The sequence below is a fragment of the Biomphalaria glabrata genome, chromosome 7, assembly GCF_947242115.1.
Source record: "Biomphalaria glabrata chromosome 7, xgBioGlab47.1, whole genome shotgun sequence".
In the NCBI taxonomy this organism is placed as follows: Eukaryota; Metazoa; Mollusca; class Gastropoda; family Planorbidae; genus Biomphalaria; species Biomphalaria glabrata.
Window position 1 is genome coordinate 15,832,874 of NC_074717.1, and position 17,884 is coordinate 15,850,757.

Genomic DNA, 17,884 nt, shown 5'->3' on the forward strand with positions numbered 1-17,884 from the left:
CATAAAAATAATTTTCAATAAATATGTGTATTGAGTGAAATTACGATACATTCACAACAGATCATCATGAGAAAAGTAAGGATAAGGTGAAACAGAATGCTTAGGTTGGGTGAGTAATGAAAATAACAATGAGGAGCAGCATTATTTATACTTACCATCTACTTTTAAAAACCCCAAAAATCTGTTACATACCTGATAGTAGATCCTGGGTACATAATTACTGGTCTTCACATGGAAAACCATGTATTCATTAACCTGAAAAAAAAATGTGTTTAAAACAAATATGAGTATAATTTACAACTGAAAGTTATTTAGACATTCACTTAATAAAAGAACATTATTTGTCCTAGCCTAAATGGTTGAGGATGGCAGAAGACAGGGTTTCCAGCCCAAAACCAGTACTGCATGATCACAAAGTTAATATATATATATAAATGTCCTATGACATTTAACGTCTCGAGAGTTAATCTTTTCCCTTTGCAACTTCTTGTGTCGTGTGTCAACCCACACATGCCCATTACAGTTGGGGGCACCAACACCATTGTACATTACACAGATTATTCTGTGGTACCTGTTAATAAATGCTGATCAACTTTAAATCATCAATTCAATTAGTGATAGTGTAAAACAATACGGAGAAAAAAGTAAAAAATAATATTAACATAGGTATGTTATTTAGAAGTTTTATGAAATGTTCAGTCATGATCTATGTAGTAGACACTTAAGTATGGTAACAGGCTCCAGCCAGATATCAAAAAGTACTATCCTGTGTACCCCTAATAGCTAAAGATAAATATATAGATAGTGTAATGACACAAGATGCGTAGAAGTTGAGGGTAATCGGGTTTTTCCTAAGTGATGTGACGAGTAATAAAAGAGAAGGATTACGAACTAGAAGAGTAACGGACAATACGCCTTAGAGGACGACGCTAGGCTAGCGACGACAGAGGACTGTGCCCTTTTTATTGTTCATTAAATTGTTGAAGTTATCAGCCTGCGTTATCAAGTATATCCTTTATTCATTCTGTTGTTGTGTCTTCTATGAACTCCCATGCACCATTAACATATATAATCATCAACAAAATAGACCATCAACAATAGATATACACTAGCATTACACATTGGCTACATTTTTAGGCATTAAAAAAATGGAAAGAAAAAAAATTGTTTTTTTTTAATTTTGTTTTGGTAATGACTTATATGGTGTGAAACTAACAACCAAAGCTGTCATGTCAATTTTGGAAATCTGTCACATTTTGAAAATATGTATACATGCAGGCCAAGAGCATTAAAAAAAAAAATGTTGATTATGAAATTTGCAGAGAAGTACCACACAGACAAGAACAAAATTTGCATAAATACCTGAGGTCGATCAGTGGATGTCAATATTGTGATATATGAATTAGATGGTGAATAATATCGAGTAGCATACATCGTTATTGGAACAGTAGTTCCTAAATTGAATCGAGGATCCAAATAAATTTTGTTGTCACCACTGTAAGGCTTCCTTGCATCCGCATATGTTGCCTAATTTTTAAAAATTACATAGTTTCATTCATTGTATAAAATTAATGAGTAATACTAAAATTATAATAATTTTATTTTTTTTATAATAATAATAATAAAAATTACAATAAGGCTTTCCTTTAAGTTCGAAGATTAAGTAGGAGTGCAGTATTTCATGTGGCTCACATATTTTGCCACACCCAGCACAGACAACCATTGTCTGCCGTGGTCATTCTCTTTCCGCTGTCTACATCTGTCCTCAGCTGTAGATTTCCTTTTGGTCACAAAGGTGTATAATGTGGCCTTTGTAATAAATCTCCACTGTCTCATTCGGAAGCATGCTCTTTTCTATGTCAGTTAAAGTAAGCTGGCATCTAAGCTGTCTTTTGTGGTGCACATCTGTTGTGCCGACCACTTTTCAGCTTACCAAAAAGCAATGTTTTTGGCTGACGGTCATCCCCCATACAGCATATGTGCCCGCATGACATAGCTGTCAAACTATGAGCAGTCCTACAATACTGGCATTCAGAAGAACATTGTTCTTTGTAGTGCGGTCTTGCTTATGTATGCCCATAATAATAATAATATTAATCTGCCAACCTAGGTTGCCATAACCAAGTTGTAAAATTGACATCGCCATACCACTGTCTCATAAAAAAAGAAAAACTGAAATGGAAAAACATAGGCTTGGAGATTAAGTGTTTATGGAAGTTATCTAAAATAACAATATACCCGATTCTTATATCAACTGAGGGGATATTGACAACTGACCTCACAGATACCTTAAAGGCCCTTAACATTCCTCGGAAAATTCTCGCTGCCTGTCAGAGGGCAGTACTGTTGCAGACCTGCACATCAACAGAAAATTACTCAGTGGACACTGATAAAGAGACTACAATGAATTTTGTTTCTCTTTAGCGAAACTCGACCCTGTCAGCACAAGAGAATGAATACTACTTCATTTCTAACATAATAATAATATTTTTATTATCTTAGCTGGATGTGCCAAAATATGTAGGTCGTGGCTGCGTAGCCTTGGGAAGTACTGCAAACCTCATTAACCTTAGGACTCAAAGACATGTCTTATTATTATCTATAAAAAAATTAGTCATACAATAGTGCATTACACATAACAAAACATAACAATAGCAAAACAAATATACCTTTTCACTCAAACATTATAAGTAAAGTTTAAATTAGAAAGTTTTATTTTATTCAATGATTTCATTCCTAGTAAATAAAAAAGTTCTTGTATCTGTAAATTATGAATTATGTCTTTTATCTTTTCTGTGATGGTGAATGTGTTAAAGTATAAAGTAAATCTAGATCTTGAGTTCATGGGCATAGCCATGTTTTTTTTTTTGGGAGGGGGGATGAGAATTTTTTTCTCTCCCCCCCTTCGAAAAAAAAAATTAATAGTATGTATGTGTGTGTGTGTACATGATCTTTATTACATTCTGACCCTTCATTCGTTTAACGTTTATTATGCCCAATAAAATTTCTTCCTGGAGTTAGTGGAAAAATCAGAGATTCCCCGCCATTGCCAGCAATGGGGTCTGGAGGAGAGTTTGGAGCAAAGCCCCGCCGCCAAGCACTACTTCTCGTATTGAAAGCCAACAAAATGAATATTCTGAGGTATCTGCCTTACTGACGAAAAGTTGTACTAGGATGTCATTGCAACCCTTAGTATGCATAATTCATTTTGTCGGAAAACATGTCCCGCAAATCTCATGCGACGCTCTGTCACAATCTTACAAAAAGTGTTGACTCCCTATTCAGCTTAGGATCTCCTTGATTTAGACCCGATCTCTATAACTGACTCCTAAAATCTGTCTTAGCCATCTTTGTTGAGCCACATTTAGTGTTTTTCAATTTTGGCAGATGACTATTTAATACATTTTATTAATGGAGCCCCGCCACTGGTAGAAACGTGTAACCTCTCTTGAATATGCTTTTGGAATTAGGTGACTGTAGTTTGCTTTAGATTTTATATCGAAAAGGGAAGTTTTATCGTCAAAATCATCTGTTGTGGATTTTAAACTAAAAAATCTCTGGAGTTGTTTTTTAGCAAAAGGGGAAAAGACGCTATTAGCTTTGTGTGAAATGTCTGTCCCTCTTTCCCGTTTAGATCTCGTAAACTTTCAGTGCATTTCCGCATCATACCAATATTACCAAACATGATGCCTAAATATGCATGGTTATCTATGTTGATGTAAGTAAATGTATTTTTAGCGGCCCCCGAAAGGGGAAAATACACTATTAGTTTTGTGCGAAATGTCTGTCCGTCTGACCGTCCGCCCCGTTTAGATCTCGTAAACTAGAAAAGATATTGAAAATCCGACATCACAATATTTTAGACCATTCAAAGTTCTGATACAACGACTACTTTTTTTTTCTAAAAGCGAAAAATCTAACTTTTAAAATCAGTTATGCAAGCAGTTTTTTAAAGAGAAAAAGCTAATTAGTATGCATTATAAGTTAGACTTGTAAATGTCATTTTCGTGAGCTTTTTTTTTATTGTCTTTTGTAACCTTGTTTAAACTAGATTTAGATTTAAGTTCTAATTTAAATCATTGTAGAATCTAGATCTAGAATTTCTTGGTCTAGTTTAGAATGTTTTACATGTTTCGGATGTTCCTTAAGAGTTGTAGTCCAAGCCTCTCACAGGACGACGGGGGATGGGAGCGGGCAGGATTTGAACCTGGGACCATCGATGAATCTAAACGACAGTCCAGCGTGCAAACCGCCCTACCAGACAACCATGATTTAGACTAGATCAAGATCTATAATTTTAATTTCTAGACTTAAAGGGTAGATTTTTATTTCTTAAGTCTAGATTGTCAATATGTCAATGTTGCAATGTTATAAAATACTATAACTAATCTACTATTTTAAAATTTAATATTGCTATTAGTCTATTAATTGATTATCTAGTGGTTTTTTTTTCATAAATCTTATCTAAATTACATCTACATTATCCCAAATATATATTTTATATCTAGATCTAGTAGATATAGATATTGAGAGAGCTAAATTAGAAGTTAATTTAGGTAGATCTACATCTTCATTCTAGTTTCATTTAAATGAGAATGTTCAATACCAAAAGATTATCTAAAATCGCTCTTCTGACATATTGAACATATCCGGTAGTTGTCATTCCGTAATGTGTAGGTATATTATCAATGATAAGCTATTAGTTTGTAACCACTTTGACATTAGGTTAAGAGCAATGCCTGGTCGTGCGGTTAGCGCGCAGGACTGATTATCTCTACGGTCTCAGTTTCATACTCGATGCTATCCTCCTTCGACCAGCGGGAGATTTTATATTTAAAAAAAAATTTTTTTACAACGCCAAATGAAACATTATTACTTTTAACAATTAAAACAAAATCATGTCTTGAGTATTCGTTGCGAATATGCAGATCTGACAGGGATCTGTCTCCCACGGGGGGCCGCCTCTGAGTTTGTGTGGCATCTCTTTGTAATCTTGTTTTTTTTAATTCAAAACCCCATTTAGCTACGGTCATAGAATTTGGTAACTGTAGTTTGCTTTACAATAATATTGAAGATATAGGTTTTACACCTCAAAACTCTCAGTAGTTGGATTTTAAACTCAAAAAGCATCTGGAGGGGTTTTAAACTTTTAAGAAAAGCCATCTGTAGGAGAGGGATTTAAACTCAAAACCCCCAATTGGCTTGGCTACACTCAAACAATCTTAGTGTGTAATTTGCCTTTTATATTAAAGAGGTATTTTTTTTAGCATCAAACCCTGCTGAAATGGGGTTTAAACTCAAAACCCCTTTTGGCAACTCTCATAGCATTTTGAGTGCATAATTTGCTTTTTTTTTATATTGAAGAAATATTTTTTTAGCTTCAAACTCCACTGGAGGGAGTTTAAACTCAAAACCCCTTTGACTACACTCATAGAATTTTGAGTGTATAATTTTTTTACCTTCAAACCCAGATAAAGGGGTTTAAATGCTCATAATATTTTAAGTGCATAATTTACTTTTTTTTTTCATATTGAAGAAGCATTTTTAGCTTCAAACCCCGCTGAATGGGGGTTTAAACTCACAACTGAGTCGAAACCCATTTACCTACGCTCATAACAATTTGAGTGCATAATTTGCTTTTTTCTTTGTATTGAAGAGGTATTTTTTAGCTTCAAACCCTACTGAAGGGGGGGGGGGGGGGAATTTAAACTCAAAACCCTCATAGGATTTTGAGTGTGTAATTTGCTTTTTTATATTGAATAGGGGGTTATAAAATCAAAATCTTCCTTAACTGTGCTCTTGGAATTTGGGGATAGTCGTTTGCTTTTTTTTTTTTTTTTAGAAGAGAGGGACTTAACTGCGCGCACACACACACACACACCACACACACGCACGCATGCACGCACGCACGCACGCGCACACACACACACACACACACACACACACACATATATACATACATACATACATACATACATACGCCTTAGTTTCTACTTTATAATATAGATTTTGTTAATTTTTTATTTTTTTATACACACAGCCATCATGGGAAATGAAAAGGCAGATAAACTATCAAAGGCAGGATCACCTATCAAACAACCATATAGACCTATTAACTACCTCCCTGTATGGTCAATGTTAGTTAACAATCACAAAGAGGAGTTGCTCAACCAATGGGCATCAGGAAACACAGGCAGAACTATGTATAAAGAAATGTCCATTAACTAAATTTTACTGCAAATACTGATTATATCAGCAAAAAAGGGCAGCAAATCTTACGACTACTATGAAAACTGTCCTCGTTAAATGTTAGCGAAAAGTCCTTGACTATGTTTTATCACGCTCACATCTGTAATATTTTAAGTTTCAATATCACTGCCTGGTATGGCAATCTGAGCATTAAAAATAAAAATAAACTTTATAGAATCCTAAATGCTGCTGGTAAAATCATTGGCAAAAAACAAACCCCATTTGGGCAGTTGTTTGAGACAAACATCTATAAAAAAGCTAACAAGATCCTCGAAATAAAGAATCACCCTATGTGTCAGGATTTTGTGATTTTACAATCACAAAAGAGACATAAGACATCGATAGCAAAGACAAACAGACACAAACACTCTTTTGTTCCCCTGGCAATCAAATCATTAAATAAGAACAATCTGATATAAAAACTTTGTCACATGTAAATTATGAGTGAGTCTGGTGTGAATGTACACTTTGGTTTCTTATAGTTATAATGTTTTTTGTTTGGTGTAATGCACAAATTGTAAAACAAATTTCCATACAGACAATAAAGATTATTATTATTATTATTATTAAACAAAGTGGAAAAATTTAACTTCCTCCCCAGCAAAGAGCAATCTACAATCTTCCAACTATGAACAGGACACACACCTCAGACACCTTTATGAAACTGAAAACAATATTCTATTTTGAATGCCCCTTCCTATACCACCTTACCACTACAGCCCAATATAGCCAACAATCTGTATGGCAGTGCTGAACATCTGAAGAGAACAGCACACTATTTTTCCTTGGCACAGTATGCAAAAGAGCTTACATCATTGAAATTAAACATAGAGTTGAAGCTAGGTGCTGAAACAAATGATACATACATATACAGCACCAGGGACCAAGTTTTTAAGAGAGAAAGTAGTGAATTAAAATGCTACGAAAACAAGGGCATGCGCCGACCGAGGCTCGAACCTGTGACTCCGCCTAGCGATAACGCACCAAGCGAAACTAACCTCTAGACCATCGGAATGTCCAAAAAAAATTCTTCTGATCCAGAGTCATTTCGCCCATATGCAAATTACCACCCCAGTGGTCAAAGGTCACAAGCCCCAGCTAGCCCCTCCCCCACCCTCGAAGCATCCGTTCACTAACAACTTCGATAGAGCCGACACAGACAGCCGTTAGGCATGTATTAGACAAACGATGGCTCTATCTAATTGTATATCTCTCACAAAGACTAGTGGACAACATAAACACATTACATATAGAAGCTTCAGTAGGTACGAGCAATAATGCTGTAAATGTAAACATAGAGTTGAAGCTAGGTGCTGAAACAAATGATACATACATATATTAAACATAAATGAATAACAGCACCAGGGACCAAGCTAGCTGGGGCTTGTGACTTTTGACCACTGGGGTGGTAATTTGCTTGCTTGGTCCCTGGTGCTGTTATTCATTTATGTTTAATATATGTATGTATCATTGAAATTAAGGGGAAAAATTATATGGAAACTCATTAGTTTAAGGATATTTAAAATATTGAAACAGAAATGAGTTTACAGGATTACATTTTTAAATGCTTACATTTTCTGTTTTTATTAATATTTTGAATCATGTGTTTGAAAAAAAAAGTAAACATTTCAATTTCACTGTTGTTTTTTTATTTTAAAGTATGTCTTTAATGACTGTTTTACTTAAATAGCCATAAAAAATGTAAGAAAGAAGAAAAGAGATTGCAGTAGATAAAAAAAAAACATGATTACTTACTGTTAGTTTGAGAGTTTGTGTTGTGGCTGATAGTTGGTACTCAAAATCAGCTATTCCATTTTTGGGAACTTGAGTGTTACTTTTTGACTGAACAGCAGTGCCAGAGCTATCAGTGGTAACATCAGTAAGTGTCACAGTCCCAACATTTTCTACAGGAGTACCATCATATTTTGTCACTGCCACCTTAGAATACAGCAAGCAAAATATAAAAATTCCTTTAAAAAAATAACAAGTGGAAGAACTCCACACTTACAACTATATCTTAAGAATGTAAAAGTTATTTGTTATTTGATAAGCAAAATAATTAATCACTAATACTTAATTGACTAATTGGTTCCTTTTTTAAATTGATTCATATTTTCTTAGGTAAAATAAATAATTGTTTTAAGTTTCAACTTTATTCGAGAATGAGTGTGGGAGAAATATCATGTAAAATTATTTAAGGGGACAAAACCCAACATATTTAACCATATCTGTGAATACCGATGGATTAATTTCCTATGTTGGTATCAAAAAAAATTAATAACTAATAATTAATTGACTTTTTGGTAAATGTTTTTATTGATTCATGTATTGTCTACGCCAATGAATAATTGTGCAAAGTTTCAACTTGATCTGAGAAAAGGTATGGGTGTACAAACTGCTTACCAAACAAACACAGTTGATATAAGCTTTGTGGAAAAAAAAAAAAAAAAATAAAAAAAAAAAAAAAAAAAAAAAAGCAATTAATAAGATAACAATTAACAAGCCAGTTTGTAATTTCACTCTGAAGGGTCTACCAATGGATCATCTGCTTGGTAGGCAATGCATGTTTCAAAATGTTCAGGATTAATATCAGAAGCTATAAAGTACAAACAATCAAAACTTACTGCCCTACATACAAAATAGATGTGTACAGGGCAAATTGTGTTTCTGAACTGATAGTATTGTTTGTTCAGCTGACATTGTTAGTATTATTATTATTACTAATTATTCAATGAAATGATTATTATGAAAACATTGATCAGTTGAGCTAGGCCTATTATGATTATCTAATTGATGGATGAAGTACAAAGGAATTAGTGAATGGCTAATCTCTCATCCATGGATTAATGTTATTCTTCTTCCTTGTTCTCTTTTTTATGTTGGAGCGTTCAGATGACAAGACTAATATAGGAGATAAACTGCGCAGCGGTTTCCAAATCAGGAAGCTTTTCATATAGTTTTCTTTCTATTGGGGTGTTTTGGGGCCACTGTCTTGTACGGGATCAAGGTAAAGAGAACAGTTTTGAATGAAATGGTCAGCATTCTCTGGTGACACTCCACATGGGCAGATTTCACACTGGTTCCAGTTTTAAGCTTCTGGTACATATGTTGTCTCATTCTACTGTGTCTGGTTCTGAGTCCAAAGATCCCCATTTTTTCACTATTAATAATAAATAGTTTATAAAATGGTGTATTTTTTAGAAAGGAAAAAAAACATATTTAAAACTTTGCTTTCAAAAGATATAAATTAACCAACGCACCTAAACTTTGCAAGCTCTAAAATATCATGAAAATCTGATTTTCAATAGCTTTTCTAGTTAGAGATCTAAGTACAATAGACCAAACAAAACTAAAAGCAGCTTTTCCCCCTAAAAATACACAAAAATAAAAATTTGAATAAAATTACCTGGACTCTCATAACTTGAGAAGGTTTGAATGTTCTGATTTGATCTCCAACCCATTTTAATTTGATTTTAGAGTCAAAAAAGATAGTGCCAGCCCAACCTGTACGATTCAGGCCAGAATACCAGTCAGATACATTGGCAAAGAAAACAAATTCACTGTCAACCAAAGAACCAGATTCACCTCCACGTTTTGCAATGGTCATGAGCTGCTCAAGAGTCCATTCAAAGTCAATACGGCCTTGAAACTATAATTGCAAAATAAAAATCATTTATATTCAGGTAGACAGACAAATAAGAAAGATCAGGATCAGACAGAATCATTTCAGAATAGATTACATTAGCGATAAGCAGACAGATTATGGATAAATAGATTAAAATGTATCACTTGATATATAAAAATCTATAATAATTATAAAATTGTTATATGGCTTCCTTCCGTTGTAAATTGACTATGAATCATCTCTTTTCTATGAGATGAATGTCTGGGCATTAGCTATGGTCGAAATGATGCCTCCACACAGCTGATCTATCTAAAGGAACAGCAAGTGCTGTTACAGTTTGGAGTCAGTGTCTTCTCAAGTTCTCTTAGGGTGTAGCACTGTGTGTTGCAAACTAACTAAGGGTCATGGGCTCCTGATTTTTCTTTCGGGTTGAATCCCATATCCTTTTCCATGTTTGGGTATAGCTGCAAGGCATACTGCCCAAAGCTTACTGGTTTGGGAGCCAATTACTCGCTTTCACACCTTCTCCAGTTATTGAAAACAGTTCCGCTGGACTCAATATCTGAGCCTCATATGATGGCCAGGAGCTGGGCTGGTTCTCAGAGGCTATTGAAGACACATTAGGAAGCATTTTATAGGTTTCCCAGGATTGTTATTGCTGGAAGTGGTATGGGTATAAACACTACCTATTACAAAAATTTTTTTTAATTATTACAGTTACTTACATAATCAATAAATCTATATTCATAGGCAAAGTACATGTAGTAATCTTTAACAGGAATTGTATGGACAGGTTTATATTGAGGTAATTCCATTGGTACACCAGAATTTGGTGTGCCTCCTGCTTGAGCATCCCAGTAAGGTTTTTCCCAGCCCTTAGTTCGATTCCAAATCTCTTCTCGTGGTCGGAAGAATGCAGTAATAGAAGCATTACCAATACAAGGTCGTCCACTTGTATGACTGCAATATAAAAATTCAGGGTAACATTTAATTTTTACAAAATATTAAAGAATTAAAATTTATTTTAAATTCTTTTACAGAAATTGAATAGCTTTTAAACTAAATCTATAGCAAATAATAACTAAAATAAAATGTATCAAGAATTTACTTGGCAAGCATGACACCAGCAACTGAAATTTCTGGTGTTTCCATCACATATGATGGAACTGACACATTTACATCAAAACGTGGTTCCCCTATAAATAAAAATATACAAAAGATTAAAATAAGAATGAAATTTTTTATTTGAAAATTTGGGCCTTAAAAAATCAAACTCTGTCATCTTGTTATACTTACAAAAATCTTCTACCGTAAAAGGATGCCTATAAACATGACCCTGGAAAAAAAGTTTTTTTTAAATGTCATGTTTAGAATATTCAAATTCAAGAACATTATTAATTTTCATGATAAGATTAATGCAATACTTAAACATATTTAAGCTAACTTACAAAAGCTTCCACTCTAATAATCCAAGTTCCAAAATTTGGTTGATCTGATAATGTGAAACTCTGACTTATAATGCCTACAGATCAGATAAAAAGGTTACTATAAATCTGAATGTAAATATTGTGAATTATAAAGACAGCTTCACAGAAAGATTATTTTTGTATGTTATAAAGACATTTTCAGATAAAGGTGTTTTTGTGTTATTTTATACAATTCTATACTGTAAGATACAACAATAATAACTTGGAATTTTTTTTATTTAATTTCTTTAAATGTTATTTATTTATGAAGTATATATTAAGACAAATCTTACCACCAGCATTGGTTTGAATGCTTTGCCATCTCCTGACAGGGATTCCAGTTGGATCCTAGATTTAAATAATTATTAAAAATAAAGAGCTTGTTGAAATTGATTGAATAAGTTATATAATGGCACCAAATAGCATTTTAATTCATTAGTTAAGATCAAATTAAACAAGATTACAAAGACAGTTTATGTGGAAACACAAACTCAAAATCGGCCCCCGAAGTGGTCCATCCAGGCAGGCTTCAATATTTTCAGAAAGAAGATCCAAATGAAATTATATCAAAGACAAATGAGAGATAAGAATGGAGAAAGAAGGTTGACAGATCTTGTGTAGTGCCCCAATGGTACAGCAGATCAAAGGAAAGGTGCAAGTGAATGCAAAGTTAGATGTGAACCTGGCCTAACTAGTTCCCCTTTCAGACCTTGTGGTCTATAGGACAGATGATGTAAAGTTCATCTGTTTTTGTGGCCTACGGTTAACGAGGGTGTCATGTAGCCAGCACAACGACCAACTGCCTTTACTTTTCCCCAACTAATATCAGGTACCCATTGGAGCTGGGTGGACTCAGAAGCGCCTAAGGATTCCGAAGTTGAAAATCCCAGTCTTCACCAGGATTCGAACCCGGGGCCTCCGGTTCAGAAGCCAAGCGCTTTACCGCTCAGCTACCATGCCTCTCCTGGCCTAACTGAAGTTTTATAATTGATGTAATTGTTTTGAAAAGGCCCAATCTCTTATTCGAATGCTCAAAAAAAAAAAAAAAAAAAAAAAAAAAAAAAATCACAATAAAGAAAAAGTACACGAAAATGAAGTTTACAAGATTACTATTCGTTTTAATTGAGGTCTAACTTATAATGCATACAAATTAGCTTTTTCTCTTTAAAAAACTGCTTGCATAACTGATTTTAAAAATTAGATTTTTCGCTTTCAGAAAAAAAAAAGTAGCCGTTGCATCAGAACTTTGAATGGTCTAAAATATTGTGATGTCGGATTTTCAATATCTTTTCTAGTTTACGAGATCTAAACGGGGCGGACGGACAGACGGTCAGACGGACAGACATTTCGCACAAAACTAATAGTGTATTTTCCCCTTTCGGGGGGGCCGCTAAAAATACATTTACTTACATCAACATAGATAACCATGCTTCCATATTTAGGCATCATGTTTGGTAATATTGGTATGATGCGGAAATGCACTGAAAGAAAACCAAAAATAACACAAAAAATAAGATAAAAAGATAACAAATCATTTAGTTACAAATAAAAAAACAAAAAATTTATATATAGATATATATACATATATATATATATAGATAGATAGATAGATAGATAGATAGATAGATAGATAGATAGATAGATATAGATATTCATCATTCATTGGCCTCCTTCAGTCGTGAAACAACTATGGTTCATCTATCACACTTTTTCATATGGCTGTGGAGCCCTATTTTGGAGAGACACTCCTGTCCACATATATTGCATGTCAAGGTGGCTTTCGCTTTGTGGTAGAGGAGCTGGCCATTTTCCATGTGTCATGCTTTTCTTCAAGATGTAATAAAAAAGAATTTAAAATCAGTGAACATTGATACTGACCATTGGGAAGACAAGCCTTAGACCACACTAGCTGGAGAGAGACGGTGACCAAGAAAGCTATAGAAAGTGAGAAAACATGGGCCTCGATTCTTGATATATATATATATATATATCAATATATTATAGAAATGACCTAGGCTCGTGGCAAATATCCAATGTATTTAAATTTAAAAAGAAGAAAAAGAGAAAACATTTTATGAGTATTTGTGTTTCAATGTTTTGTTTTGTTTTTGTGTGAAGAAAAATAGTTATTTTTGTCCATGAGATTTGGGATTTATGTTTGTTGTTTAATTATTATGGACAGTGAGAAAACATGGGCCTCAGCTCTTGAAGAAAAGCATGCCATCTGAAAAATGGCCAGCTCCTCTACCCCCAAAGCAAAAGCCACCTTGACCTGCAATATATGCAGACAGGAGTGTCTCTCCAAAATAGGGCTCCACAGCCATATTAAAAGTGTATGAGAGGAACCATAGTCGTTCTTCAACTGAAGGAGGCCAATGGTATTATGTCATTGATTATTATTGTGTGAATTCTAATATTGTCCAAAAAAAAAACAAAATGAAACAATGATAGAAAAAAATGTATGGAATTTTTTCGCACAAAAACTTCATTTAATTTATATCTTCAACTAAAAAAAAAAAGATGGATGTTATCCTGTACATTTTTCCCACCTTACCTATAATTTTTGAGGGAGAGTGTATGTCAATTACGTGGTCTCATGTAGGAATCTGACTTATTATACTTCACAACATGTCAAAACCTTTATTAAATTTTTTTTTGAGAGTGGTGAATGTTTACTATATATATACTATAGTAAAGTATGTATGTTTTTGCTTTTAATTATGGTCTGAACTTCTTGGGACAAAACAGCTGCATCAATCATTATGTCGCTCATGTTAGTATAGTTTTCTATATGCATACTTTTCTGTTAGAAGGTAAATTTCAACAAGAAGTTATGATAATAGCTGTTTGATAAAGCTGACATAATTATATTATCCAATGCTAACCAACAAAATTAAAAGTTCTTATATACAAAAAGATACCATCTCATCTGCACAATCACTGATCGGCAGCAATTACGCTACCAAGCACTCTAAAATTGACGCAGATTTATAAACAATAAACTGCTGTGTAATTCAAAATATCATAAATGTGCATTTAAAAGAAATTTCTAAAATAATGCACTTTGACAGATTCATTAGTATATCATGTAATTATGATTAATTATTGAACCTGAGAACCCTTGTTGTGAAGCGAAGTGCTGTAACACTCAGCCACTACACTCCCCTTTTAAAATTGTATTAGATGATAATTATGTCATATGCATATCCATGAGTTAATGTGTTAATCTAGTTATGCAGTTAATTAAATTAGAGGCTTAGACTATTAAGTCATAGTTTAGCTGATTCATGCAACCCCTTTCATGCTCCCAATGGCACTCAGGAAGAAGTACCATCTGACCTAGTATATGGAATAAGAAATTTCACATTATTTTTCTGTCTTTCAGAGTATTTTATTAGGTTGTGTTTTTGTATTTCTAATTTATGGTTGAGTGTTTTATTCATTATTGCTACTATATATTTTAATCCTCTGTCATGAAGTGTCTCTAAATTTAGCAATTTTACTAATTGTTACTACTGTTACTTTAAATATAAATGTTTGATAGATCTAACGGCTCTATTTGGTACATTATCTAGACAAAGGAAAAGAAAAGAAAATGATTGGAAGACAACAAGCAATGAATGAGCCTTATGATTGGGGTAAGTGTTCAACAAGACTTCAAAAACACATCAACAGTGTTATTAACTAAAGGGACAAATATAATATTTTAATTACGTAAAATTTTACATCTCGTCATAAGTCATAGGTCTCAAGAGGAAAACTTTTTCTTGCTTAAAAAATTAGTACATGGCAAATTAGAGTATTGTTATAAACCAGGTGGTGGCACAGATGGGGGTAGTGGTATGTGTGTAGTCAGCCAACGCTAATCGCCCCAGGCCAGCGCTAGACGAGCGGTCAACCATGACGATTTATGACAGTCAGCCAAGACGAGTGTCAACATGATGGTTCGGAAAGGAGCGACATTGTGAATAGAGCTCAGGAGCGTCACGAGAGTTGTAGTCATCTGACCACCCAGAAACATCGAGCGGCGTTCTGTCCAGTTCGAGAAGGCCAGCAGGGACCCTATATAAAGAGCGGAGGTGTCACAGCCAAGACGGTTCATGACAGGGGTTCAGAACACGGTCGACTACAGCACAGTTCAACGGTGTTGTTCTGTACGGAGCATTACGACGGTTCAGTGCGGAGTACTGTCAAGTACAGTTGAGACGACTGGCATCTTGATCTTGGTCTGCGATCGAGTTCGACACAACAAGCCTAGTGTGTGAAGTCAGTCCTGAACTGTTGAACCCAGTGCAAGACCGGAACAAGACAAAGAGGCCAGTGCAAGAGTTGATACGTCGGTATGGTGTTTATCTGAGAGATATTTGTACTTTGTACATGTTGCCAATTGTTCAGTACTGGCTGTAATTTATTGGACATTAAACTGTTACGTTACTTTGGAGCCCTGAGTTGTCATGTTCTTTAAGTTGGTGGTGTATTGTGCAGTTTGCAGAGAGCCTGGATAGTGAGATTTATAACAATATAATGTAAATTTATTACTTATATTTAAGGGTGGTTGATGGCATTAGATTTTCAATTTAAACAGCTCTGCATCACATTTCACATCAACCTTTCCCGTTAAAATTAATTTTGCTTCAACATTTATATAACATTTAGTATTTATATCATTTTTCAGATTGATCACATTGCTAAGATTACAATACATGAGTGGGATGCGTGGTCGAGAGGCTAAGTACGCTTGAACTTGGCTTGGCTACCTATGAAGGAAGCTCGAGGTTCAACAAACGACTCGAGCAGAGTTGTGTTTACTGAGTGCCTAAAGGCAGCACGAAAAAACCTTCTCCCAGATACTCCCTTCCCAACCACAAATGAGATGGGACCATAGAGCTCTGAGCGCTATAAGCATGAAAGTAGCGCTATATAAAAGCTATAATTTAATTTTTTAAATTTTACATCTGCACATCAAAGAAGAATAAAAAGGAGGACTAAGCATTAAAAAGGAGAACAGAAAGCAAGACAATGCCTAAAGAAGGACAGGTACAATCCCCACTGTTCCTGAAAAAAAATTAAAAAAATGAATAATAAGTCAAAGCTGAGAAATATATATTATATATATATATATGGCTCCTTTTGTCTCGAAAGGCAATGGATGTGCCCAAATGAGTCACTGGTTTTGGATTAATCTTGAGACGGGGCAGAATCTGGTGTGGCTAGTCAAGCCAATTCTAGAACGGCAGACTTTGCCACAATTCGTACATGTGTATGCCTCTGATTCAGGGCTAGCGGGCAGGGCAGCTTTCTTTTTTTCCCTCTTGATTAAGGCTGCTTCAATTCTTTTGTTCTCAGCAAGGGTTGTCCCAGAACGCACAGTCTGTCTCCATGCACTCCGGTCTTTGGCTATATATATATATATGAAAATTAGATGAATGCCTGGGCATTCACACTTCAGTTCCCCCTTTCCATGCAGCTGATGTATTCAAAGGAACAGCAAATGACAATACATTTTGGAGTCAGCAGCATCACAGGCTCTGCCAGAGTGCAAACTGCCTAAGGATCGCCAGCATCTGATTTTACAGTTCCACCAGACTCAATATCTAAGCCACAAGTGAAGGCCAGGAGTTGGACTGGTTGTCAGAGGCCTTTTGAGATGCATGCCATTAGGAAGCATTTTATAGGTAGTGGACTGCTTATATCCATTATCACTTCAGGCATTGACAAGCTGAGAACAAAAGAGTAAAAGCAAAATATTTTCCCACTGTTGACGAATGCCTACCAGTGTCGACCCTGGGAAGGTACTGGGCTTTGTTTGGGAGGTGGGGTTGTCTACGAAGATTTGATTTGTGAAATTGTAATATTTACAAAAGATTTTTACTAAATTATTAATTTTTCACTACCATTACTATTTTAACTGTGAATAGACCTTGTTTTTAATAACTGAACTAAATAAAATTTATCTCTTTTGGTATGAAGAAAGAGTAACTTTTTAGGGATTACATGGCCTAAAGTGTGCCAATGTGCCAAAAAACTCATACAAACTCAAACCAGATGAAGGGCACGACCTCAAATATGAGACCATGTCCTCCTTTTCTGGATCACCTGGTAACCTTACACATTGATGAGTGTTCATTTCCAAAAGTAACACACCCAGTGAAACAGACATTTTAAAAAATATAAAAAAAGGGAGGTTGAAATATAAAATTTGACTTTTTATTGATACCTTTTTGACCTTGTCTGTAAAGGGGCCTGCTCATTTGTAAAAATAATGAAGCTTGTTTAGTAGTGAAATCAATATCTGTCTCATTCTGCCAAATATTTCCAGTGTCTTGCTCGTTGAGACGTCCTTCAACTCTAAGCCTGTATTTTCCTTCTTGAGCATTTGAAGGCATCTGTGGAACAGAAGTACATAATCTAAAATCGTTGTTTAAATTTTCAATTATAGAGCATTAAAAATTTTCAAAGGCCGCGTATACACATTTGAGACCAAAAGAAAATCTGATGCTGAGGACAGACATAAGATGGCACTAGATGTGGTAAAATATGTGTG

At 34.7% G+C, this 17,884-nt stretch overlaps 1 protein-coding gene across 3 annotated transcripts in view; it reads right to left on the reverse strand.

Moving 5' to 3' along the window:
• LOC106067229 (C3 and PZP-like alpha-2-macroglobulin domain-containing protein 8) overlaps positions 1–17,884 on the reverse strand; it is a 97,591-nt gene that overhangs the window by 38,272 nt on the left and 41,435 nt on the right. For all 3 annotated transcript variants that reach the window (XM_056036076.1, XM_056036078.1, XM_056036077.1), the window contains exons 4-14: positions 17,558–17,726; positions 12,751–12,821; positions 11,634–11,688; positions 11,323–11,396; positions 11,171–11,210; positions 10,983–11,070; positions 10,600–10,834; positions 9,656–9,898; positions 8,005–8,187; positions 1,363–1,527; positions 193–255 (exon numbers count right to left, since the gene is read on the reverse strand). In XM_056036076.1, coding sequence (XP_055892051.1) covers positions 193–255; positions 1,363–1,527; positions 8,005–8,187; positions 9,656–9,898; positions 10,600–10,834; positions 10,983–11,070; positions 11,171–11,210; positions 11,323–11,396; positions 11,634–11,688; positions 12,751–12,821; positions 17,558–17,726 — 1,386 coding nt within the window. The remainder of the gene's footprint in view (positions 1–192; positions 256–1,362; positions 1,528–8,004; positions 8,188–9,655; positions 9,899–10,599; positions 10,835–10,982; positions 11,071–11,170; positions 11,211–11,322; positions 11,397–11,633; positions 11,689–12,750; positions 12,822–17,557; positions 17,727–17,884) is intronic.